Source organism: Pseudozyma flocculosa (assembly GCF_000417875.1).
Source record: "Pseudozyma flocculosa PF-1 unplaced genomic scaffold scaffold00019, whole genome shotgun sequence".
In the NCBI taxonomy this organism is placed as follows: Eukaryota; Fungi; Basidiomycota; class Ustilaginomycetes; order Ustilaginales; family Ustilaginaceae; genus Pseudozyma; species Pseudozyma flocculosa.
This window is the reverse complement of record NW_006920887.1, coordinates 51,069-74,578: the sequence shown is the minus strand read 5'-3', so window position 1 is coordinate 74,578 and position 23,510 is coordinate 51,069. Positions and strand designations below refer to the sequence as shown.

Genomic DNA, 23,510 nt, shown 5'->3' with positions numbered 1-23,510 from the left:
AACGGGCGGCAAAAGGTATAAAGAGGCGGCCTGCGATGCCCTTCATCGCCAAATCCTCATCCCTTCTGCCTTCACGCCCACCACCTCGTTAAGCTTCCTCACCCGATCCACCGCCTCGCCGCATCCTTCTTGCTTTCCACAGCTCCTCTGCCAGCTTCAGCTCGACCTCTCCCTTCCCTCCAGATCACTCGCGAGGATGTCTTTGACTCAGTACGCCACCTTCAGCTCCGACGGCGAGACCGTCAGGCTGTTGCCCTCGGCCTACCTCAAGGCCAAGGCCACTTCAGACCACACGGTACGGGTCCTCAGGAGCAAGAAAGTCCGCGACCACCTCGAAGCGGCCGTGGTGTACCCGGACGGCACGCAAAGCGACGTCTTCTTCCTGACCGACGTGCTTGTCGACTTCGTCCCCGGCGACTCGGAAACGGCGGCCTGGACGCGCGGGGACCTGCCGTTCATTTGCGATCAGGATCCTTGCTGCGACGGCCTGTGCGTCGGCGTACGGACTGAGCTTTGGAAGTGGCTCACTGCCGCTCTCCGCCAAGCTCTAAAACGATACGGCAAGGTCGGGATCGAGGACGAGGGCCAGGAGGACGGCGACCGGTCGTGGTTCGTCGTCGGCTCTGCGCAAGGCCTCGGATTATACGGTCGCGCTCGAGGACGGCAGCATCAGCGCAAGGCCGGACCTCGAACGTGTCGTCCAGACACTTCGACATGCGGTGCTCTGCGACGTCGGTCTGCGCGTCGGCGTGGAGCTTGACCATGTCGATGGAGCCGTCAAGCACATGGTCGTCGAGATGGTCAGCGTGCATCTGCGCGATCTGGCCGGTACCTCGGCGCCCCGCACCGTCAAGCGTGCCGAGGCTCCGGCTCCGAGCAAGGTGGTCAGCAACAGACTGCTGGCTGCGCTCCAGCAGCACGGTCTGACTCCGGACGAGGCGCGCGAGAAGGTCGACATGGACAGGGCATGAGAGATGCTAGACAGCCCACTCCGCGCGGCAAGATACACGGACGTGGCGGCGAGACAGTCCAAAGGCTCGACGGGAGCCCACCTGCTGCTTCGTATCCTGACCCACATCCAGTACGGTGTGGGCACCGAGACCGCTATCGCGACTCAGCAAGGGCGTCGAATCCAATCCGCTTCTGGCGTTTGCGTGTCTTCCTTCGTCGTTTGCCAGCTCGTGTGGATCCACAGGAAGGCGAAGAGGCCGGGATCTAGCAGATGTGCGCGGGATGCGGGGCGATCGCCATGCAGCATTTCAGCCGGCAGGTAGGGACGTTGCGGCAGGGGGGTTTGGATGCACCGGTCGCGTTCCGAGGCGTTGGTCAGGGGCGAGGCGCGCGGTGCATGCGTCTCGCCCTGCCCTTCGCATCCACGCTGCCGCCGAGAACGTTTCTCTTCCCGACCACCACCTTCCCACCGCGTACACCGCGCGATCCAAGCTCCAGCCTGCTCGCGCCCAGATGGACGATCAGTACGTCACCTTTGAGCACGGCGACATCCGCATCACTTCGATGGGCGCCCTCAGCGACGAGAGCGAGTTCGAGGTCTCGGTCTGCGAGGAAAACGAGCTCGAGTCGTCGGTGCTGCTCATATACCCGGACGGGACGTCGAGCCACACGCTCGTCATCGCCGACGCGGTGCTCGAGTACCCGCCGTGCGCCTCTGGCGGCATCGCCCGCTGGACGCTCTACTCGTTTTCCCGCAGCCTCCACGGCCGCAAAGACACGGTCGTGAGCCTCGGCCTGCCCGACGGCGTCGACGACCTGATATGGCACGGGATTCAGGGCGACATTGCACACGGCCAGGAGCTTGTGCGCACCGATGGCGCCGGCGACTTGCACAACGGCCACGCGTGGTACATGGTCGGCCTCAAGGACAGCCCTCCCTACACCTACATCGGCCGCGACGGCGAGATCGAGAAGCAGACGGACCTCCTCGGGTTCCTCGACAGCGCCAGGTCGTCGCTGCTGTGCGACGTCGGCGTCGAGATGACCGTCAAAAGGGCGGCCAAGGAGGAGGCCAAGTGCACCCTCCAGCTCGAGTTCAAGAACGTCCACGTCCAGGGCCTCTCTGACGCCTCGTCCAACCGTCACATCCTCGATTTTGACATTGTCGCTTCGAGAACCAGGCGCGACCATGAGCTGCTGCGCAGGATCGACAAGCGCAAGCGCGAGCTGGAAGGGACCGACGAGGATGCCGTCATGGGCAGCAGCGCTGCGGGCCACGCTTCCGAGACGGCCAAGAGCGACCCGAGCACGCCCGCCTAGCCGTGTGGCTCTTCTGGCCTCTTCAAGCCTCGCAGCGTCTCGAGCATCGAGACCTCTAGCCCGCTGTGTCGGCATCTCGAACTGGAGTCGAGTGATCTACGTCCACGCGTGTCTGAACCTTGAGTAGGATCAGCAACTCCAACATGACGCCTTGATCACTCGATCGATCATCGGAGCGCCAGGTCACTACGAGAGCGTCTGTGCTCGTTGCAAAGACGCCGGTCGTGTTGCCAGACGGGCCGTTGTGAGGTACGCTCCGGGACGATGCTGCCTGTCTCGGTCCAGTCGCTGTTACCTAACGAGAGGGAGGGGACATCCTGCGCCATGGCCTCGGACGAGTCGTCCAGCTGCGCAGTCGGCTGAGGAACGAATCTGGAAGCGGCTCCTGCTGGGCGCGGGCGGCGGCGAGGACAGGCAGCTTGGAGCGCGCGACTTTGGCTGCGGGCGAGGCCCTCCACCCCGCACGCGGCGAAGGGGTAGAAAAGGCGGCCTGGCGACACCCAAACTCGCTTGCCTCCCCTCCTTCACCTCCATCCCGCCACCACAGTCAGAAAACACCGTCCTCTCTGCTCCTCTTGCCCTCGTATACTCTTCGACACCCAAGCGCCAAACCTCCTCACCCTCGGAGACCAGGAGCAGCGACCACCATGACTTCTGTCCCTCACGACTCTGCCATGAACATCGACGGCGACATCTACCGCCTGGCGCCCGCCATGTTTGTCACTCCGGAAGCTCTTCGCGGACATCACATCGAGCTCAAGGCCCAGACCGAACCGGATCTGCAGGCCGAGACCGACTCCGACAGAGTCGTTCACCTCAGCGTTCAGTACCCGATCGCCCCTCCGAGCGGTCTCGTGTTCGTCGCGGGAGCCGTGGTCGAGTTTGTGCCGGTCTCGTCTCCGTCATACGAGTGCCTGCCTTGGCACTGCAGCAGGAACGACCAGGACAGCGCCCTGTGCCTTGGCCTTCCCACGTCGATTCTGCAACCGCTCCTTGACTGCACCAGGAACGGGGTCGAGGCGCAAAACGCCACGCTGGACCTCACCAACGCCAGCGTCCAGCAGGCAGACCACTCCTGGCTTGTGGCTGGCACATGGCACAACCCCGGCTTCACAATCAACACCGACAATGGCAGGTCAGTCGTGGTTCCCGACTTGGAGCGCTTTCTGCACCAGCTTGGCGGACCCGGCATGTGCGAGGTTTGCCTCAGCATCTGCGCTCCCATCGATGGCCGTGGGGTGGCCAGCCTCGCCGTCGACGTCGTCGGCGTCCACATGCGCGGCATCTCCTTCCAGTCGGCTCCTCGCACCGTCTGAAGCACGACGGACGAAGGACGCCGCCGTGGAAACGATGGCCCGTAAGTGGTCCGGCGACGTCTACTCCACCAGCAGCAGCCCTCGGAATGGCGGATCTCACCTCGCCACCCTCCCTTGCCCCGCTTTCCTTTTTTTCCTCCTGCGCCCCAGATTGCGTCAACTCGCGTCGGGGCGTCGCGTTGGTCAAATGAAGTCGTCGCGATGGGCTCTTCTCGGCCGAAGCAAGGATGGACGGCAGGCCGGCTTCTGGTGGGCGTTTGGCGCTTTGGCCGCTGCGAACCACGCAGCACCGGTACGGACCTAAAGAGGCGGCGGCAGAGGACTGGAGGAGCGCGTCAGTGCCGGGGCGTAAGCGCCCGCGCCCGCCTTTGAATCGCAAACGTCATGCATGGTCCTTTGTGCTTGCTTGCTCGCTCGACGGCGCAGGCGTAGAAGTTCTTGCAGTGGGAAGAAGCAGAAGACGACGACGAGGAGGCACGCGAACAGCCTGCAGAACGCGCTGGGGATCTTTTGAGAGGCGCGAGAGCGCGATGTCTCGCCCCGTCTTCCCATGCTCCCGCCACCACCATCCCCGGCCCCTCTCCCAAATAGTGCGGCTTGCGCACCACCCGCTGTGCCTCACCTCCCCCTCGCCTGTCTACACCGGGCTATCTCGACCGACATGCGTTGGTCCCTCGAGAGCCACGGCACAGACTACACATCCTCATCTGCCACTCTGGTCGAAGCAACCGTCCGACGCGACCACAAGCACGCCATCGAGCAGTCCACTCCGCCCTCCCGCAAGTCCAAGGGACCGCATCGAACCCACCAAAAGACGTTGCGCACCCTCGTCGTGACGCCGCATCCGCAGAGGCCGGGCGATATGATGGCCTCGATGGACGCCGTCATCCAGCGCACACCGCCCGTCGTCGCAAGGACACACTGGGAGACGGCGCCGCAGCTGACGAGGCTACGCGCCCGGAACACGTCGGTGCTGTTCCGCATCGGCATCGACTCGAGGACGATCGCGGAGCTGGAATCGAGGTACGGGCGGCACTTTACCTACGCCGTCGACGCGGTCCACGAGCACGGCGGCTTCACTTGGTTCCTGGCCGAGACGCACGGCGACGGCTTCGCCATCTGGCTCGAGGGCGAGCCCATGCACCGCGTCGAGGGCATCGAGGGCATGATGGAAGACGTCAAGGGCTGCAGGCGCTACAATTTCGACGTCGACATCAGCCTGTCGTTTGACGAGCGGGCTGCGCGTGGCCACCTCGGGCTCATCGTCACGGCCAAGCAGGTCTGCCAGGGTCTGTGGGACCGCTGGCCCCGTGTCGAGATGTCGGCCGGCTTCTTCAAGCCCCCGGTCGACGACGTCGATCCGCCGACCGAGGCGGCGACGAAGCGTACTCGCCTGGGCAGCAGGCGGCGTGGATCGACCAAGAAGGACAAGCGCGAACCGCAAAAGGCGGCCGGCCAGACCAAGGGCCGACAGCTGCCGCAAGAGAAGCAAGAGGACGGGCAGACGAGGCCTTATGACAGCGAGAAGAGGCCGTGTGAAAGCGGGAAGAGGCCTTGCGACGACGAGAAGAGCGAGAAGCGCCCAAAGACGGGCAAGCAGGAGTCGACCTAGGATGCGGGCGCCCTGTTGCGGCGAAGGAGCAGGAGCAGAGCCGAGATCGTCTGCTGGTGCGGCTGCTGGCCTAGCCAAGCCAAGCCATGCGTGTGCGCCAGCTCGAGATGGCCGCCTGAGGACCGGAAGCCCAGAGTCAGGCAGGCAGGCGAGAGTCGGCGCCAGACGCTCGAGCCAGGCCAGGGCCGCTCCACGCCAGCCAGCAGGCGCGAGAAGGGAATAAAGAGAGGCGGGCCAAGGCAGGCCAGGCCAGGCCCACCTCCGCGCCACCACCACAGCCACCACCATCGCCACGGCCTCGTCTCCCTGATCTCCCCTCCTGTTCTCTTCTCTCCTCCACTATCCGCCACGCTCGACCTCTCCCTTTTCTGTCTGTTGGCCCCAAACCCCTCTCGTCCTTTCCTGACCCCGCATATACCCCTTTCCGAAGCCGGCTCGACCGCCTCCCCCACGCCATGAGCTACGCCTGCTTCGACGCCGATGGCGACGTCCGCTTCAAGCCGGCCGCCATGCTCACACCCGACAGCATGATCAACATCGACTTCGTCATCCGCCCCGTGGACAAAAGCGAGGACAGGCTGCGCTTCGCCGACGCCCGTCCCAAAACCGTACTCGTGCGGTACCCCGACGGCACACAGAGCGCTGTCGTCCCGTTCTCGGACGTCGTCGTCGAATGGACGCCGGCGACGTCGGGCGAGCCCAAATGGGCCCGTGACGACCTGCCGAGGCAGTGCGGCAAGGGCGTCGCGCACACAATCTCGATCGGCGTTCGCACGTCCGTCATGGACGCCGTCTACAAGAAGCTCTTTGCTACATTCGTGATACCCGCCAAGAGGGTCGTGGTCGGCGAGCGCATTTGGTTCGCCGTTGAGGCGCCTCGACGCCTTGCCTTTACTGCAGCCGTCCCGGGAGGCAAAAGGTTCGAGGGCGCCGACGTCGAGGACTTCATGCAAACGGCCAAGAGCTCGATTCTCGGCGACGTCGGCGTCGGCATGTCGCTGGCTCCCATGGAGGACGAACCGGGCCTCTTCCAGCTCGAGATGAGGCTCATCAACGTCCATGTCCGAGACCACACGCCCCTCTCGTCGCCGCGCACCATCCATCGCGTCGACAACGTCGATACGGGCGGCCATGCAAGCCCCGAGCTGGAGCCGATGCTCGCCGCCTACGCCGCTCAAGTGCCGTCCCTGAGCGACATGCTCTCGTGCGCCTTCCGACGCAGCTGTGCCGGAGAAAAGCACTAAACCCAGGCCTAGCGGGGCGCTTCGGCAATCTATGGGTCGAGGCACATCCTCCTCTTTCCGATTCGCCTCTTCACCGCCCTTAACCTCGAGGTACGGCAAGATCCCCGGCGACGGGTCCCGTCGCACACGCCAAGATTCGTTCCCTTGACACCGCGAGACAAGCCCGAACGACCCACCGGGCATCACGGGGCGAGCAAGAGCAAGTCCTTGGAGCGTCTTGGGGCAGACCAAGCGATCGTCCAAGAGCGTCGTCCCCGAATGCCGCCAGCCCCAGCTCGTCGCCACGAGGCGCGCCCTCCCGACGCCCGAGACCCCGTCCATCCATCAACCCACCGAGCTTCTCCCATCTCCACTGAGACCCTGTCTTCGAGCCTGCTAGTGCCTGAAAAAGCATGCATGCGGCTGGCATCGACGCCACTTCCGCCCCATTCCTCGGCATAGCCACTACTGCCTGTGCTCGTGCGCCGTCCTTCGCACCCCGCTCGTTGGAATGCGCGGGTCCGGCTCTCGCTCTCCCCTGCAGTCGAAGCGGTGCTGCCGCCAGCTCCGTGGTGGTATGACGGCGGCCTCGGCCGAGAGGCAAAGCATAGGACTGGAGTAGCGAGCGCAGGATCGTGCGTGCCAGACGAGCATCGGGGCGGTCGCGAACCGCGCTCCAGGCCTCAGCCCCGGCTGGACCCCTGACGGCAAGAACCGACCTACCGCCAAGCCGGACCACCTCACCATCAGCCTTGGCATCCCGACCGAGCTCATGAAAGAGATCCGAAGCAGAATCCCAGGCTCATAACAGGATCTTCCAGACGAAGCGGAGCACGACGGATACATGTGGTCGGTCACCAAGGTCGAAGCCGACCTGCCCTTCACCGTCACGCGCGGGGACGGCAGCATCGTCAAGCTCGACGGGTTCAGCGGGTTTCTGAACGAGACGGGAGCCTCGCTGCTCTGCGATGTCGGTATCAAGATCCGGCTCTTGCCGGTGGGCCACGGTTACTGTGCACCGCACGTGATAGACAGCTGCCTCGTCAACGTCCACGTACGGGAGCTGACGAGCCTGTCGTCGGCGCGCACCGTGTTCCGCCTCGACAACGTCTCGACGGGCGCTGCTGCCGACCCCCGGCTCATGGCCCTGTTGCGTAGACAGGGACGCCTGTCTGGAAGCGAAGCTTCCGTTGCTCAGGCGAGCAGCAACAAGGAGCCCGACCAGGCCTCGGTGTGCAGCTCCGTGAGGTAGCTCCCGTCGGACTTCGACCTGCGCTTCCCGACCAGCGGCATCGGCGGCTCAAGCAGCTCGGTTTTCGCCCGACGCTCGCACCGCATGCCGGCCTTCGCTGCAAGCAGCGCTGTGCAACGACCAAGAAAAACTCATGTCGACATCGCCCTTGTTCCGACGCTTTGCATCGATCCCTCTCTCGACCTCGAATCGCAACGCGAATCGCCCTCGCAACGAGGTCGCCGCGGTGGACGCGGCCAGTATCTCTCTCCTTGTCGGGCCAGCAACTGCCAGATGGTCGTCCGTGTCCAGAAATCGAAGCATCGTGTCCCGCCGCCGTCTTCTCTTGTTCCCCTGCTGAGATTCTGCGGCCTCTGACGGCCGACGTCACCTATTCGCTGCCCCAGCCGCCCATCCATGCGGCGGAATAGCCTCTAGAGGCAAGGGGACGAGGATCGGCTCGAGCTTTGCCCCTTTGCACGCTGCTTGGACCGGAGCTTGGGCCGCCGTTCAAGAGCAAAGACCGAGGCCTCCTCCTTCATCCGACCGGGCTCGATGTCGATGCGATTGCAGGTGGAGCTGAGAGCATGGCAGAGCCTCGGCACCTACGCCGAACGACCCGCCGCCTCGTCGCTGTGCGATCGCTGGCAGGAGAATGACGGGCATCTGCGTCTGCATCTCAAAGCAGGCCAGGGCTGACACCTGGCGAGCTGTGAAGAGGTAGGCGGACATGCGCACCTCGCCTTTCCTGCCACCACCAGCATCTCGGGTAGTAGCGCCAAGTCGAAGCTAACGACAGCCAGGCAGTGTCGTGATCCAGCACCAGGCTCAACGGCTCAAAGATAGACGGGCGGGCACAGCGCAGAGGCGCGGGCGGGAAGAAGCCTGCCTGCACGCCTGCCCCAAGACCTGCGCCTGCCCCGACGCGACGCCCGCGCCCCACCGAAAAACGAAAGGTGGGCAGGGCTGTATGCGCGTGGCCGCCTGCCTTCTTTCCACCACCACCACCATCCCTTGCTGCCTGCATACGACCTCTCCCTCGTCTTTCCTTTCCCTCACTCCTCCTCGTACGATCGCCGCTCTTCGTCAAGGCAACATCGATCCGTCGCCGTATTTGGACGGCTCAATCGTTCCGAGCGACGAGGCCGTCAGCCAGGCAGTCACACACTTAGCCAGCCCCCCGCCCGCCCGCGCATCGCCATGGCGTCGAGGGACCAGTACATCGCCTACGAGAATGGCGAGATCCGCGCGACGCCGGCCGCGGTTCTGGGTCGCCAGAGCAGGCTCGACATCGAGACGATGCGCGTCGTCCACGCCCACCCCGGAACGGCCCACCTGAGCGGCGAGTACGTGGCCATCAAGTTCCCAGACGGCACGCGTAGCCCCACGCTCGTCGTCCCGGACGCCATCATCGAGTAACCGGTCTGCACCGCCAAGGACGGCCGTGCTCGCTGGACGCTCCACAGCAAGCCCAGCCTCTGCCACGCCGCCGAGCACATGACCGTCAGCCTCGGCCTGCCCGTCCCGACCATGGACAACGTCCGCCGCAAGCTCGGCGAAGTGCTGCACGTCGGCTTCCGGGACGAAGACGCCCAGCGCCAGCGGGGTTACTCGTGGCAGGCCGTCGGCATCGACGACGACGTGCAGTGCACCCTGCAGCGCCCGGGCGGCCCCGTCGAGAAGCAGCCCAGCCTCGCCGCCTGCCTCGATACCATGCAGGCCTCGCTCTACGGCGACGTCGGCATCCAGATCCGCATCGACACGGCCATTCGAGCTGGCAGCCCCTCGTATGCGCTCGAAGTCTTTCTCGTCAACGTGCACGTCCGAGGCACGACGCAGCAGAGGTCGGTCAGGACCATCCTGCGCCTCGACAGCATCGCCCCCGGCCCCGCGGTGACCGATGAGGCGGTCGCCACGCACAAGAAGCGCAAGCAGAACCCGGACGAGCCCGCATACAACGTCAACGGCGGCGGCCGCGCCAACAGCAGCAGCAGCAGCTCTAATGGTACCGGCGCGCAGCCCAAGCACGGCAGTGAGGCTGCCGGCCGATCTGGTGCGCCCCTCGCAAGTCACGACCGCCGTCGAGAGGCAGAGGTGGTCTCTGACCCGCGGGTCAGCAGCGGGCGCACGCCGTTCACGTTCAAGGCGTCAAGCGGCGCTCTCGGGCCGGACCCGCGCCCTCAGTCTCGCCTCTCTCCTGACGACAGCGCTCTTTGAGGCGTGGCGTGCGACAAGGTGCCCCGTTCTAGCAAAGGCCGAGACTCATCGGCCACGGGCGGCAGGGCAGCTCTCTCCTCCTCGCTCTGCGCGGAAGACGGTCTAGACAATCTGAGCCGTTCGGTCCCCCTCTCCCGCTTCCAAGTTCTGGGCTGTTCGTGCCCCTCTTCCCGTCTAGCTTCCTTGCTGTGTGGCTGCATGAGCCCCGTTCTGTCATTGAGCGGGCGATGTGGAAAGCACCAACGTCGTGCCAACCTGGGTCTCTGCGGCAGAGTGGCGGCCGTCGGAGGTTGGGCACCGTGGACCTGCGTATCGATTGCAGAGGCACAGAGACGAGCAGCCAGCAGCGGTGAGGGGCTGGCATCCATGGCATGCTCGAGCTGGCGGTCAAAGGAGGGCGACAGACAGCAGGCAGGAGCTCCGAAGGCGATGTCGCCCGCACCGGCCCCGGCACCGGCACCGTCTGACAGCCTTCGAGAGAGGCGGACCCTCATCAGGCCCGGCCGGTGAGGCTGGTCGCTCGGGCATCGCTTTGCGTTGGATCACCAGACGCTCCGCTCGACACGGAAACCCCCTCTCGCCCCTCGTCCCGTCGCTCGTGGCGATGACGTCTGACCTCGATGCTCCTGCCTTGCCTTGCTCGATTCAAGCGAGGCAGAACAGCGTCCGATCCGCTCTCATAGGGCGATACTGTCTCGAGGATCCAGTTCTGCACCGCTCTGGCCATGCGGACGCCTGCTGGCTCGCTCCATTTTGGCACCTGCATCCGCCAGCGTGTTGTGCTGTTGCAAATGGAAGGAACGATCGAAGGCACGAGCCGGCCCTAGTGCGACTTGCGTCCCTAGCACCACCTCCTGCCCGTCTCTCGTCTCCCCTCGTCACTCTGGTCCTGAGTAGCGCCACCTCTCCGACCCATCTCGCCACGCCGGAACAAGGCAGGTACCTTGCACCTGTGCCCCGTCTCGGTCCCATTGGGCTGAGCAACGTGTCTTTCACCGCGGTGATCCTCGAGCAATCCCCAGTGCACCCCTCTCTTTCGACGCGCACCGACTCATCGATCGCTGGCACCCCCTGTGATCAGCTCGGTAGTGGCCCGTTCCGGTGCCAGGTCGCGATGACGCCCCGGATGAGCCGCACTTGAGGCAGCGGACCCGGACCGAGACCGAGATCGGATCGGATCGAGCCGATCCCTTGCCGTCTATCCGTCGGACCTGCTCCGGCCATCGCCGCAGCTCGGCCCGGACTGGGCAGCTCGAGGCTGGACTGGACTAGGCGCGGGACCGCGTCAGTTTCGGCGACGCCCCGACGGCATGCAGCTGCCTTTCGGCCGAGCTCGCCAGGAGGAGGGAGCGAGCGGGCGGTTTGCCGCAGGTCGCGAGACAGATGCAGCCATAGCCTGCCCCGGCCTGCCTACTTGACTGCGTGCTTGCGGGTGGGCGTGCTGGTCGGCCACCCCGTCCTGGCCTGGCCTGGCTTGGCCCTCTGTGCATGCGCTGTATAAAGGGCTCGTCGAAGCGCGTCCACCGGGCCTGCTCACCCACCACCACCACCTTTTCTGCCGACACACGCCTCCTCAGCCTGCCCGCTCAGGCACCGAGTCCGTATCGACGACTCCGTTCCTCGTTCGTCCTCTTCGGTCAGAACCCAGCCGGATATCGACCGGGATGATGGGTCGATGCTGGCATCTCCAGTCGAGCTCCGCTGTGGCGTCGATCGCGCGTTCGGGCTTCGACTGGCGCCCTCTCCTGCCAGCGAGGCGTCGCACGTCGTCGCCACCTGTCTCGACGGAATATCGGAGGCCCTGGCCCTCCTCGCCAGCCCTGACGTCGTGTGGCGCGTACGGCATCGCCGGACACTCGTCTGCGCTGGCTACTCGGCGTCGCTCTCGAGTTTGAGCTGAACGATCCCGGCGGGCGACGACGATGCACAAGCATGGCCGCATCCCAGAAGTAGAGGCCCCCCTTCCTCCTCCGCACGACCCAGCGCGAGACGGGGGTAAGCGCAGGGTAGCTCAGGCCGGGCCACGACGACGATGGCTTCAAGTCGTCCGCTGTTCCGGCCCGCAACTCGATGCTGGCCAAGCGTCGACACACAGCGTCGCTGCGGAGACCATACCGGACACGGAACCTGCTGGTCCGCCGGACTAGATCGGCAAGCCCAGGCGTCCTTCGTCGCTCGACAGCGGCAGCGAGCCGACCCTTGACGCGCGGCGCCGAGCGTATCGACGCATCGCTCGGCATCACGGCGCCCGTCTTCCTCCAGCATCGACCAGGCTGCACCACCTCGCCCGATCCAAGGAACCTCATCGCCGTCGTCGTACTCGACTCAACGCGCCTACCGCTCGGCTTCCTCTGCTCCTTGCTTTCCCACCAGCCTGCCGATCTGCCGCCGAGCTTGGCCTCTGACGCCCCCTCCAGTCGTCGCCTCGGAGCATCGCCTCGGGCACCTCGCTCGCACCCGGACTCCGAGCCGATCCAACAATCTCGCCCCGACCCGGCACTCACGCGGAACCGCACCGCAGCGCAACGCACGCAGAGCGATGCTCAGACTGCAGCCATCGCACCCGGCTGACTCGCTCGCGGATCTCGAGCATCCCAAGATTGTGCGAGTCCATTTTTCCACGGCTCGGCGGCCGACCGGCCAGCTGGTCCTCTATTTACATGCGCGTCGACCACATCGCCGCCAGCCAGCCAGCCAGCGCTGCCGTCTAGCCCACCACTGGGTGCTCGCTGCTTGCGGCAATGGCCGCCGCTGCTGCCGCTTCCGCCGCGGCTACTTTGCAAAGTGGAGCGTCCAGCTGCCGAGGAGCCTGCGGCGGTGGATCTCGTCGCTCGTCAGGCCGGGCGTGCCGTAGGTGAGCGGCGAGAGGTGGACAAAGCACACGACCATGGCGACGACGATGACGGCCATGACGGCCTTGGCGGGCGCCTCGACGTGGGTGCGCATGCGGGGCCTCCAGCGCTGGCGGCCGAGTCCCGGGCCCGGCTCCGAGACGGGGAACTCGATGGTCTCGGTGAGGACAAAGTTGGCGACGCCGCCGGCGACGAGGCAGGCGCAGACGTGGGCGGGCAGGTAGTGGTGGATAAAGAGCTGGCGGTTCATGAGGAAAAAGGGCAGGTAGTGGGCGGCCCAGGCTCCGACAAAGAAGCCGACCGAGTTGTGCAGGCGTCCGCGCATGGCCGAGGGGATCGGGTAGAGGCCGCGGCGGCGGGCGAGGAGGTCGGCGCCGACGATGCCGCAAAAGACGCTGATCGAGAGGATGGTGCCCCACCAGGAGACGAGGTTGCCCGTCATGTAGATCTGCTTCTGGCCCTCGTTCTGGGTCCAGAACGAGATGCCCTGCAGCAGGAAGGGCCAGTTGATGGGGCCGGTGGCGTAGGGGTGCGACTGGGTGAGGCCGGCATTCTGCTGGAGCATCTGGATCTGGAGCTCGAGCCACTTTTTCCAAAACGGCATGCGGATGACGTCGCGCGGCGGCGCGGGCCGGGAGCGCTCGTCGTAGTCGGGCGCGGTGGGCTCGGGCCAGACGTCGTCGACGAACCAGAGGCCCGTCTTGTCCATGGCGTTTTTGTTGCCGTTGACCTCCTGCTGCTTGAAGGCCCACTCGGGCAGCGGCTCCGGGTGGGTCCACATGCAGACGCGGGTGGCGACGTGGATCAGGCGGAACCAGCCGCTCTTGCTCTTCCAGGTGGCGGCGGGCGAGTCCCTGTCGGCGTCGACGGCCGAGTCGAGGTGGAACTCGAAGAGGGTGTTGTCGTACTGGCTGGTGTCGTTGGCGGGGGTGGTGGTGAACTCCTCGTTGGTGGCCGTCAGGGGCGATGCGACGTCGTGGGTCATGAGGAAGCTGTCGGTGTTGACGTGAAAGAGGCGGATGACGTCCCTGTGGCGCACGGCGCGCTGGCTCGGGTCCGACTCGTCGTCGATGGGCCTGGTGGGCAGGATCTGCCAGACGTTGTTGGTGTCGTTGTGCGGGTAGGCCGTCACCTGCTGTCCCTGGCTCGAGATGCGGCCGTCGTCGTACTTGAGGGGCCACCGCTCCGGGTGCGAGTGGAGGTAGGCGCGGGTGGCCTTGTGCATCATGTTGACGCGGTCGTAGTAGTGGACCTCGCGCGCCTCGCTGAGCATGGGGTTGCCGACGAGCGTCTGCTGGAACTCGGAGCTCATAAAGGTGTCGCCGGGCCCGCTGCGGACGAGGATGGCAAAGTGGACCCAGAACCAGAAGAGGTAGACGCAGAAGGGCAGCACGATGAGGCAGAGGGCGCGTGCGCAAAAGTGGCGGGCGACGTGGCGCATCGAGTGGCCGCGGCGGATGTCCATGATGCGCCAGAGGTCGACGACGACGGCGCCGCCGACGGTGATGAAGGTGAAGAGGCCGACCATCTTGCAGCTCATGGTGAGGGCGAGCGAGACGCCCGTTGCGGTGAGCCAGGCCCACCAGCGGCGGGTGAAGTCGTTGTAGCGCAGCTTGTGGAAGCGGATGTACGAGTAGAGGCTGAGCATCATAAAGAGGATGAGGGGGGCGTCGAGGAGGATGAGGCGGTCCTGGGCGATGTGGGCGTTGTCGAGGAGGAGGAGCGAGGCGGAAAAGGCGCCGATGGCGGGGGCGTAGCCGCTCTGGCGCATGATGGCGTAGACGAGGGGCACCTGGAGGCTGCCGATGACGGCGGGCAGCGCGCGCATCCTGACGTAGGGGACGCGGTTGGCGATGTAGTCGTCGCCGATGTTGTCAAACTCAAAGGAGCCGTCGAAGCCGGCGAGGTAGCCGGCTGCGGCGTTGAGGAGCTTTGCGAGGGGCGGGTGGACGTCGAAGTAGTACTCGCGCTTGAGGTAGTGGGCGGCAAACTTGCCAAAGTGGACCTCGTCGAATACGACCTGGGCCGGGTGGTCGATGCGGTAGAAGCGGAGGGCGAGGGCGCCGGCGAGGAGGGCGAGGGCGATGGCCAGGTCGCCGCGGTAGGCGTGCGCCGAGGCGGGCAGCGGCGCCAGGTCGTGGCGCTGCCCCGGGGTCAAGAGAGGCGGACGGGGAAAAGGGAGAGGGACGAGCGGGCAAGTCAGCGGAGGTGAGCGAGCGGTTGGCAGTGGAGCGGGGCGTGGCCGGCGGGCTGGCTGGCCGGCTGTCTGGCTCACCTTTGCTAGTCCCTTTGCGTCGTCGTCGTCGTCGTCGTCGTGGTCATGGTGGTGGTCGCCGCCGTGGTGGTCCAGGTAGGGCGAGGCGGCATTGGCCGAGGCTGTTGAGGAAGGGTCGGCGAGGGGTCTGCGAGCGCGTGCGGTCTGGGCGCGCGATGCGTCCATGCTGGGCGGTGTCGAGCGCGGGGGGCGGGCGGCGCAGCGCAGGGATGCGAGCAGAGTGGCGGTGGTGGTGGTGGTGGTGGTGGTGGTGGTGGTGAGTATGGCGGTGGTGGATGAGGCTCTGTGCCCAGGGCGAGGGCACGCTGCGAGGGGAGGGGGCGCGTGCGAGCGACGTGGGACGAGCGAGTGAGAGCGACCAACGAAGAAGCCTCGGCCGCACCTTTGACCCGAGTGTTGGTTGCACCGGCACTCCGACCTGGCCAAAGCCAAAGGCGGCCCCGCCATCATCCCGCTGTCGGGCGAGAAGCCAAGCGGCGGCCAACTGCAAGGCTGGCTGGCAAGCTGGCTGGCAAGCTGGCTTCTCCACTTTGATTTCTCGAGCTCGCCCGCGACCCGACCTTTCTCGACGGGCCTCGCCTTCACCTTCGCTCTTCCCCTCCGCCTCTCCGCCTCTCCGCCTCCCCGCCTCTCCGCTCTCCGCGCCTCTCCGCCACCACCGCCACCCTCGTTCTCATCCTCCTCTCCCTCTCCCTACCCCCGCACGCGCCGCCCATCAACACCATGTCGTCCGGCCGCATGCGCATGGACCTAGACGACGACGACGACGCCGCCGACGATGCCCGCAACGCCGACAACGCCGCCGACGCCGGAGGCATCTCGATCGAGGACCTCGTCTCGTCAAAGTCAAACTACATGAGCGCAGCAGACGCTGCCATATCCGCACAGATCGACTCGCGCAAGTTTGCACGCAGCATCGCAGTCCCCACCTCGGATCCAAAAGTCAGGCGCCGACTCCGACAGCTCAAGCAACCCATCACCTGCTTCGGAGAGCGCGAAATGGACCGCAGGGAACGCCTCCGCGCACTCCTCGCAAACCTACTCCAGCAGGCAGGCGACCTCGTCGACGGCAGGGACAAGGCCGCAGCGGCGGCAACGGCAGCCGGCCAAGGCTCCGACGGCGGCAGCGATGCCGACAGCGACAACGACGACGACAGCGAAAAGGAAGAGGAGTTCTTCACCCAAGGTTCACAGCGCCTCGTCGACTCGCGGCGCACCATCGCAGCCTACTCGCTCAAGCGCGCAAAACAGCGCATCGCCCAGCAGAGGCTGGACGCCAACGTACCCCTCACCAAGCTCGTCGCCCTGCGCAAGCGCACCTTTGAACCCATCAAGCAGTTCACCAACCTCGGCTCCCAGATCGGCGGCGACCGCCCCATCTCCATGACCCGCTTCTCCCCAGACGCCTCCCTCCTCGCCACCGGTAGCTGGTCCGGCAGTCTCAAGCTCTGGAACATCCCCAGCGCATCCGAACGCGCCACCCTGCGCGCCCACTCGGACAAGGTCGGCGGCGTCGCCTGGCACCCAAAGGCCACCATCGGCCAGTCGTCGGGCGCAGTCAACCTCGTCACGGGCGCAGCCGACGCCACCGTCTGCCTCTGGAGCCTCGACAGGTGCGTGCCGTCGCCGCGCAGAGCCAGTCTCGGCCCGCCCTTTTCGCCGCGCACCCGCTGACCCCTTGCCACACTCTTCCTCCTTTCCCCCTGGCCTTTCGCATCGCTTCTTCTCCCTTCCGCAGCGACCGGCCACTCGCCACGCTCAAGGGCCACGAGGGGCGTGTCGCACGCACCGCCTTCCACCCGACAGGTGCCTACGTGGCCAGCGCAGCCTTTGACGGCACGTGGCGGCTGTGGGACGTCGAGAGCGCAGAGTGCCTCCTCATCCAAGAAGGCCACAGCAAGGAAGTCTACTCGGTCGAGTTCCAGGACGACGGCGCACTGATTGCCAGCGGGTGAGTGGCGGCTGGCCGACGACCGCGCCCGTCCCGCTTCTCCCCCACGCCACAGGCGCAGGCACACTGACCTTGATCTCCTTTGCGCTCTACCGCTGGCAGCGGCCTCGACGCCATTGGCCGCGTATGGGACACGAGGACGGGGCGCACGGCCATGGTGCTCGACGGCCACGTCAAGGAGATACTTTCGATTGACTTTGCGCCCAACGGCCACCAGGTGGCTACGGCGAGCGGCGACGACACGGTGCGGATATGGGACATGCGGGCGCTCAAGTCGATCTACACGATACCGGCGCACAAGTCGTCGGTGGCCGACGTGCGCTTCTTTCGGTCGCAGCGCGAGCGCAGGGCGGCACCCTGGCTGCCGCCGTCGCCGTCGCCTGCGACGAACGCCACGGTCGACGTCGAAATGAGCGAAGGGCCGGCGGAGGCGGGCGGAGGCGGAGGCACCAATGGCGAGGGCGAGGATCCAGTGAGTCGGTCGGGCAGCTACCTGGCCACGGCGGGCTATGATGGCCTGGTAAAAGTGTGGAGTGCCGACGACTGGCAGCTGCTCAAGACGCTCAAGGGCGACGGCGGGCGGGTCATGTCGGTCGACATCAGTTCCGGTGAGTGCCGTGCCGTATGGGGCGAGGCGAGGCTGCATCGCGTCGGTAGTCGCGCGAGGGTCAACCAATAGCTGACGAGCCGGTCATGTCATGTCAACCATGCTGTGTCGATGGGATCGCGCTTGCACCCGCAGACGGCGAGTACATTGCCAGCGGCGAGTGGAGCAGGACATTCAAGGTGAGTGCGGGTGTCGCGCGGTGCTCGACGGAGAGTGGCAGCGGTGGCTGACTGACGAGTGCACCACCGCCTTTGCCCTTTGTCGGTCTGTCTGTCTCGCCCACCGCAGCTGTGGGGAGCTCTCTGACGTCGCCTCTTCGAGGTGCGACCGACCGCCCGGCCCGGCCGTCCTCTTGCGTTGGTCCGACATAGCGTAATCCGTACCATGCTATGCCACAACGTACGACGCCGTACGACGCCGAGTCTCTCCGCGCCTGCCAGACGAACGACGGCCGCCGCCTCCGCCGCTGCCGCTACTGCTGACGATGACGGCCTGGTTGCAACGGGTGCGGTGCGGTGCGGTGCGGTGCGGTGCGGTATGGCGGTATTGGCTTGCTTGCGCGGTAATCCGGCGGCGTTGCGGACAGATAGGCAGGTAGAGGCATGCATGCACGCACGCTTGCGCCCGCCGCTTGCAGCTCTGCCGAGATTAGATTCAAGCACGGGCCCTCCCTCGTTGAGGCGGCGCTTCCGGCATCCTCGAGCCGCGACCATGGCCCTGCTCCCGCCCCTTCCCCCCTCCTCTTTGATCCCCCCCACTCACCACCCACCACCACCACCGCCAGGCACTTTCTGGCCGCACGGCATAGAGAGCTTCTCCCCTACCGTAGCTTCGCTCCTGACGAACCACGCCATGACCTCGAGCTGACGCTCTCACGACACGACTTACGAGATTCGCTCTCACGACCCTGACCCCCGACCAACGACGATCGATCAGCATACACTCCCAGCCTGGGCTGGGCTGGCTCCCTCTCTTCTTCATCGCGCTCCCTCTCTACCGGATTCCATACCCCTGCACCCTGCACCATGAACAGCGCGACACCCTTCGCGTCGACGTTCGTCGGCCTCACCTCGGCCTCGTCGTCGTACCACCGCGCGCCGGCCGCGCACCGTCTGCACTCGCGCACGACGTTCGTCTCGGACGCGCTGCGGGTGAGCGGCTCCGTGCTGCCGCGCATCTTTCCCTCGGTCCTCTTTGTCACGCTCTACGCTACGCTCATCGCGGCGGCGGACCTGTGGTACGACCGCCAGTGGCGCACGAGCAACAGCGTCATTGGCCCGCTCTCGGTCGTCGTGGGACTCCTCATCGTCTTTCGCAACTCGTCGAGCTTCGAACGCTGGAACGAGGGCAGGCGCGTATGGCAGGACGCCAGCGCCACGGTCAAGAACCTCGCCATCCTCGTATGGTGCAACGTCGACGTCGACGGTGGTCTGCCGGGCACAACGGCCTCCTCAACCCAAACTGCGAATGCGAATGCGGATGCGACTGCGACTGCGACTGCGACTGCGGCTGCGACTGCGGCTGGGGCCGACGCGGACGAGGCGACGCGGCAAAAGAGGTTTGAGCGAAAGAAGCGCGCCGTCAAGCTGCTCATGGCGTGGATGATTGCCGTCAAGCACCACATCCGCGGCGAGTACGGCTGGCAGTACGCGGACCTGGCCAACGTGCTGCCCGACGACCTCAAGGTGTACGTCGCCCGCGGTGGATCCGCCAGGATTCGCCCGCCCAGCACCGCCGACGGCGATGGCGGCTTCCTCTCGACGTACGCCATCCTCCGTCGCGGCCAGGCGGTGGCGGCCAATGCCTTTGGCGGCGGCAAGGGTAGCCCGCCGCTGGATGGCGAGGGCGACGAGGCTGACGGCCCCGATCGTGACCCGGGATCCTTGCGCAAGGCGGCCGATATCGAGTCGAGGGGCGAACGAGAGCCGCTGCTGTCTGGCGCAGGCGCTGCAGGCAGCACGACCAGGATCAGGACCGACAGTGCTGCCGCTGCCGCCGCCACCGCCGCCGCCACGACGCTCCTCTCGTCTTCGACGACGACGGACACGACCGACCTGCCGACGCGCATCCTGACGGCGCTGCACGTCTACGTGGCGGGCGTGCACCGCGCCGATCTGCTGCCGTCGGGACCGTTCCACGGTGTGCTGGTGACGAACCTGCTGACGCTGTCGCAGCACTTCTCGTCGCTGCTTCGCATCTCGCGCACGACGATCCCGCAGATCTACAGCATCCACCTCAAGCAGTCGTGCCTGCTGTACCTGCTTGCGCTGCCGCTGACGCTGGTGGGCGAGTTGGGCTGGAGGATGGTTCCGTTTGTGACGCTGGTGGCCATCACGCTCATGGGCCTCGAGGGCATCTCGAGCGAGGTCGAGTTCTGCTTTGGCCTCGATGCCAGCGACCACCCGCTCGACGAGTGGTGCGCCGAGCTGCGCACCGATCTCGAGAGGCTGATTGACGAGGTCGAGGATGAGGTGCAGGACGAGTAGGGGCAAAGAGGCGTCGATCCCGAGGCTGGTCCTCGAGGTCTCCGTTGTCGGGGCCGCTGCCGCTGGCATGGCGCGAGTGAGGCAGGTTAGCTAGATGGTGCGGCGAGGACGAGCGGGGTGCGGCTTCAGTATGTCATGCTACATCCGTGCGACGGTGCTAGGGGATGGTGGCAACGGGGCCGCGTGGCGCGTCGGTGGGCCCTGCTTGATGCGGCGACACGCTTTGACCCTGTGGAGCGCCCGTCGCCCGTCGGCGGTTGTCGCCCCCTTTTTGTATTGTGCAACGACTGCCATTGACGACGAGTGAGGCCGCAGCGTCGGCTGCCAGTGCGGCTGAGAGAGGGAGGGCGTCGAGGATGGCGAAAGGCGTGCGGTGCGGCGCTGGCAGCGAGCCTGCGCTGGCTCCGGGGGTGGCAAAAGAGCCTAGCCTGAGAGTGGGTGCGGCGTCGCGGCGCAGGTCGGCGGGCCGTCGTCGTGCCCGGCTGGCCTGGCTGGCCTGGCTGGCCTGGCTGGCCTGGCTGGCCTGGCTGGCTTGGCTGGCTTGGCTGGCTGCCAGGGCCGAGCGAGGCGCTGGGCCCTAAACCCTCTGCTCGCTCGCCCTGGCCTGTGGCACCCGCTTCGACTCACTCACCCACCCACCACCACCACCACCACCACCACCACCACCACCACCACCACCACCACCACCACCACCACCACCACCACCTCGAACCGCGCATCCTCACTTTGGACACCACCGCACGCCGCAACACATCGTACCGCACCGCACCGCACCGCACCGCATCGCATCTCAACACTTCGCACCTCGTCGCATTCGCAGCCATCCTCTTTCCTTCGACACGCAGACTGCTTGGGCCGCCACCACCCCCGAAACTCGATACCATACCCCCCCGGCCCAGCGACCGCACTGCGCCCATGTCATTCCCCTGAGCACCATCATCAGCACCTCTGCTCGCCACATCTAGCCGCGCACTCGCCCTCCTGGCCATCCCATCGCCGCCGCCGCAATTTCAACGGGCCCGCCCAGCCATGAGCGCAGGCTCGCCACCGCCCAGGGCCATCAGCCCGCCCACACCAGCTCCATCGCCCCAGCCAGAGCTCCACGCCCACCTCCGCCTCGCCTCCGCACTCTCCCAGCACCATGTCGGTCCCGGCGCCAGCAACGGCCAACCACAATCCTCGAGGGCAGCCTCGCAGCTCTCCTTTGACCCAAACGACCCGCAGCCTCTCCTCAAGCACCTCTCCATCGTCCTGCCCCAGCTCTCCTCGTCCGCCCGCCACCGCTTCCTCACCGGCCTCGTCGACCTCTTTGACCTCCGCGAGCTCGCCCACCTCTCGTCCGAGCTCGGCCCGCGCCTCAAGGTCGACTTCCTCAGCTCCCTCCCCATCGAGGTCAGCCTGCACATCCTCAGCTTCATCGACGACCCAAAGACGCTCGCACGCGCGAGCCGCGTCAGCCGCTTCTGGCGCAGCCTCGTAAACGACGAGCACACCTGGAAGGCCATGTGCCTCAAGCATCGCTACCGCCGGCGCGCCAGCAGCTCCGCCGGCATCAGCATCCTCGATGACCGACTCCAGCCCCACCACCCGCACGGCACCGCCGCGACCACGCCTCGATTCGCCCCGCCCTCGTCCCGCCTCATGCCCCTGTCCGAAGCCACCGCCGACGGCGAGGCCGAGGCCGAGGCCGACTACGACGACGACGACGACGACGACGACAGCACCGTCCTCGCCTCGCTCTACCAGCGCTACCGCGCCAGGGGACTCGACCCTTCGAATGCGCTCCACGAGCTCCGCACCCTCCACGACCTCTTCCTCAGCAAGCAGGACGACGGCGGCGGCAACCTCGCCGACCAGATGAGCGATGCCGACAAGGCCTTCTACGCCCAGCTCGAGGAGATTGTCGCCGAAGAAAGCCGAGAGCGGTACGGCGACGGTAGGGCGACGGCGGCCCGCAGCGATGCTGCCGAAACGCAGGGCATGGACGAGGACGACGAGCAACTGCCGCAGCCATCCGCCTCCACGCAGGCCATCACCAGCAGCAGCAGGCGCGGCAGCAGCAACGTCTTCGGTTCGGCAAATGCCGCCGGACAACCCGACGACCACCCGAGTGCATCGTCGTCGTCGTCGTCGTCGTCGTCGAACCTCGGCTGGCTTGGTGCTGGGCCTTCAGCTGCCGGCGCCGCCTCGAGCACCAGTGCTGGCGCCGCCGCCAATGCCGCACGCATCTCGGCACCGGCCCACGCCATCAGCAGCGCCTACCGCACGCCCTCGGGCCGCCTCGACCGCCTCCGTAACTGGCAAGATCCGCGCGCCAGTGGCTCGGCGGGCCCCGCCGCATCCGGCTCGCAGACCTCGACGTCGGGCGCCACGGGCCTCGGCCTCGGCCTGTCCTCTGCCGTCGAAGTGGGCCAGGCCTCTTCCGCCGTATCCGCCGACGACACCGAGATGGCGGCCGTCGACGCCGGCTCCTCTGCCGCACCGCCCATCCAGACGCCGTCGCTGGACCCGCTGCCACGTTCGCCCAACCCGCTCACCGCCGCCCTTCGCCAGGGGCTGCCCCAGATTCCGGCCTACGACTCGCCGACGAACCGCTTCTCTACCTCCCAGTCTTCCGCCGAGGCGAGTGGCAGTGGCAGCGGCAGTGGCAGTCGCTCGTCGCGTCACGATCTGCTCGTGCCAGGTAGGACGGCCGCCATGGCCACGCCGACGGCGCCCAGGCTGGACGGCTCATGGCCCCAGGCTGCTGGCGGCGGCAGCGCGATCGAGGACGGCCAGGGCGGCGCCAATCCGGTCGCGTCGACATCAGGCCAGCACGATCCCAGCTCGAGCAAAAAGGCGCGCCGCCGCTCGGCACCGGCCGTCGATGCCCACGGGCAGCCGCTCGGCCTTGGACGGCCCTATGAGGCCTCCGCCGACTCGCTGCGGTCTGCCACGCTGGGACATGCCGGCGAGTACGATGGCGCGCAGCAGCAGCAGCAGCAGCAGCAGCAGCGGCCGTTCTCGTACCGCACCCACTTCAAGCTGGCCTATCTGACGGGTGCGTGCCTCTGTCCGGCCTGGTCCGGCCCTGTCCCTGCGAATCGCGGCGTCCAGGCGCCACTCGACTGACCTGGTCCCTCCCTCCCCCTCCCTCCCCCTCTCACCCCCTCTCTCCTCCCGCATGACATTCTCGCGCCTGCAGAGTCCAACTGGATGCGAGGCGGGCGCTTTCAGACCAAGCACGAGTCGTCGGACGCGGGCGCCGTCGTGACGAGCCTGGCCATCGACAGCGAGTGGATCGTGGTGGGCATGGCCAACTCCAAGATCCACGTCTTCGACGCCGAGACCGGCCTCTACTCGCAGACGCTGCTGGGCCACGAGAGCGGCGTCTGGTGCCTCACGCTCGTCAGCCGCACGGGCAAGAAGCGGCGGGCGGCGTCGGGCAAGCCGACGATGGTCGTCACGGACCCCGAGGACGGCCAGGGCG

The 23,510-nt window shown here is 66.5% G+C and overlaps 11 protein-coding genes across 11 annotated transcripts in view; 10 read left to right on the top strand and 1 right to left on the bottom strand.

The window, feature by feature from the left end:
- Positions 1 to 196: 196 nt before the first annotated feature.
- PFL1_05302 (uncharacterized protein) lies at positions 197 to 971 on the top strand (the record flags this gene model as incomplete). The annotated part of the gene is made up of 2 exons (XM_007882835.1): positions 197 to 499; positions 633 to 971. 2 exons carry the CDS (start codon positions 197 to 199, stop codon positions 969 to 971), a joined length of 642 nt encoding a protein of 213 aa, XP_007881026.1.
- A 493-nt stretch (positions 972 to 1,464) lies between these two features.
- Positions 1,465 to 2,271, top strand: PFL1_05301 (uncharacterized protein; the record flags this gene model as incomplete). Its single annotated transcript, XM_007882834.1, has 1 exon — positions 1,465 to 2,271. The coding sequence occupies one exon, from the start codon at positions 1,465 to 1,467 to the stop codon at positions 2,269 to 2,271; it is 807 nt and encodes a 268-aa protein (XP_007881025.1).
- A 647-nt stretch (positions 2,272 to 2,918) lies between these two features.
- On the top strand, positions 2,919 to 3,587 carry PFL1_05300 (uncharacterized protein; the record flags this gene model as incomplete). The annotated part of the gene is made up of 2 exons (XM_007882833.1): positions 2,919 to 3,406; positions 3,518 to 3,587. 2 exons carry the CDS (start codon positions 2,919 to 2,921, stop codon positions 3,585 to 3,587), a joined length of 558 nt encoding a protein of 185 aa, XP_007881024.1.
- Positions 3,588 to 4,452: 865 nt separating this feature from the next.
- On the top strand, positions 4,453 to 5,199 carry PFL1_05299 (uncharacterized protein; the record flags this gene model as incomplete). Its single annotated transcript, XM_007882832.1, has 1 exon — positions 4,453 to 5,199. The coding sequence occupies one exon, from the start codon at positions 4,453 to 4,455 to the stop codon at positions 5,197 to 5,199; it is 747 nt and encodes a 248-aa protein (XP_007881023.1).
- A 455-nt stretch (positions 5,200 to 5,654) lies between these two features.
- Positions 5,655 to 6,443, top strand: PFL1_05298 (uncharacterized protein; the record flags this gene model as incomplete). The annotated part of the gene is made up of 1 exon (XM_007882831.1): positions 5,655 to 6,443. One exon carries the CDS (start codon positions 5,655 to 5,657, stop codon positions 6,441 to 6,443), a length of 789 nt encoding a protein of 262 aa, XP_007881022.1.
- Positions 6,444 to 7,266: 823 nt separating this feature from the next.
- On the top strand, positions 7,267 to 7,674 carry PFL1_05297 (uncharacterized protein; the record flags this gene model as incomplete). Its single annotated transcript, XM_007882830.1, has 1 exon — positions 7,267 to 7,674. The coding sequence occupies one exon, from the start codon at positions 7,267 to 7,269 to the stop codon at positions 7,672 to 7,674; it is 408 nt and encodes a 135-aa protein (XP_007881021.1).
- A 1,179-nt stretch (positions 7,675 to 8,853) lies between these two features.
- PFL1_05296 (uncharacterized protein) lies at positions 8,854 to 9,870 on the top strand (the record flags this gene model as incomplete). Its single annotated transcript, XM_007882829.1, has 2 exons — positions 8,854 to 8,999; positions 9,120 to 9,870. The coding sequence occupies 2 exons, from the start codon at positions 8,854 to 8,856 to the stop codon at positions 9,868 to 9,870; spliced, it is 897 nt and encodes a 298-aa protein (XP_007881020.1).
- Positions 9,871 to 12,642: 2,772 nt separating this feature from the next.
- PFL1_05295 (uncharacterized protein) lies at positions 12,643 to 15,162 on the bottom strand (the record flags this gene model as incomplete). Its single annotated transcript, XM_007882828.1, has 2 exons — positions 12,643 to 14,865; positions 14,998 to 15,162. The coding sequence occupies 2 exons, from the start codon at positions 15,160 to 15,162 to the stop codon at positions 12,643 to 12,645; spliced, it is 2,388 nt and encodes a 795-aa protein (XP_007881019.1).
- A 558-nt stretch (positions 15,163 to 15,720) lies between these two features.
- Positions 15,721 to 17,861, top strand: PFL1_05294 (uncharacterized protein; the record flags this gene model as incomplete). The annotated part of the gene is made up of 5 exons (XM_007882827.1): positions 15,721 to 16,610; positions 16,736 to 16,948; positions 17,051 to 17,556; positions 17,691 to 17,734; positions 17,844 to 17,861. 5 exons carry the CDS (start codon positions 15,721 to 15,723, stop codon positions 17,859 to 17,861), a joined length of 1,671 nt encoding a protein of 556 aa, XP_007881018.1.
- A 719-nt stretch (positions 17,862 to 18,580) lies between these two features.
- On the top strand, positions 18,581 to 20,041 carry PFL1_05293 (uncharacterized protein; the record flags this gene model as incomplete). Its single annotated transcript, XM_007882826.1, has 1 exon — positions 18,581 to 20,041. One exon carries the CDS (start codon positions 18,581 to 18,583, stop codon positions 20,039 to 20,041), a length of 1,461 nt encoding a protein of 486 aa, XP_007881017.1.
- Positions 20,042 to 21,070: 1,029 nt separating this feature from the next.
- Positions 21,071 to 23,510, top strand: part of PFL1_05292 (uncharacterized protein) — a gene marked incomplete at both ends in the record, with an annotated part of 4,172 nt that continues 1,732 nt past the window's right edge. The window contains 2 exons of the mRNA XM_007882825.1: positions 21,071 to 23,081; positions 23,226 to 23,482. Coding sequence (XP_007881016.1) covers positions 21,071 to 23,081; positions 23,226 to 23,482 — 2,268 coding nt within the window. The remainder of the gene's footprint in view (positions 23,082 to 23,225; positions 23,483 to 23,510) is intronic.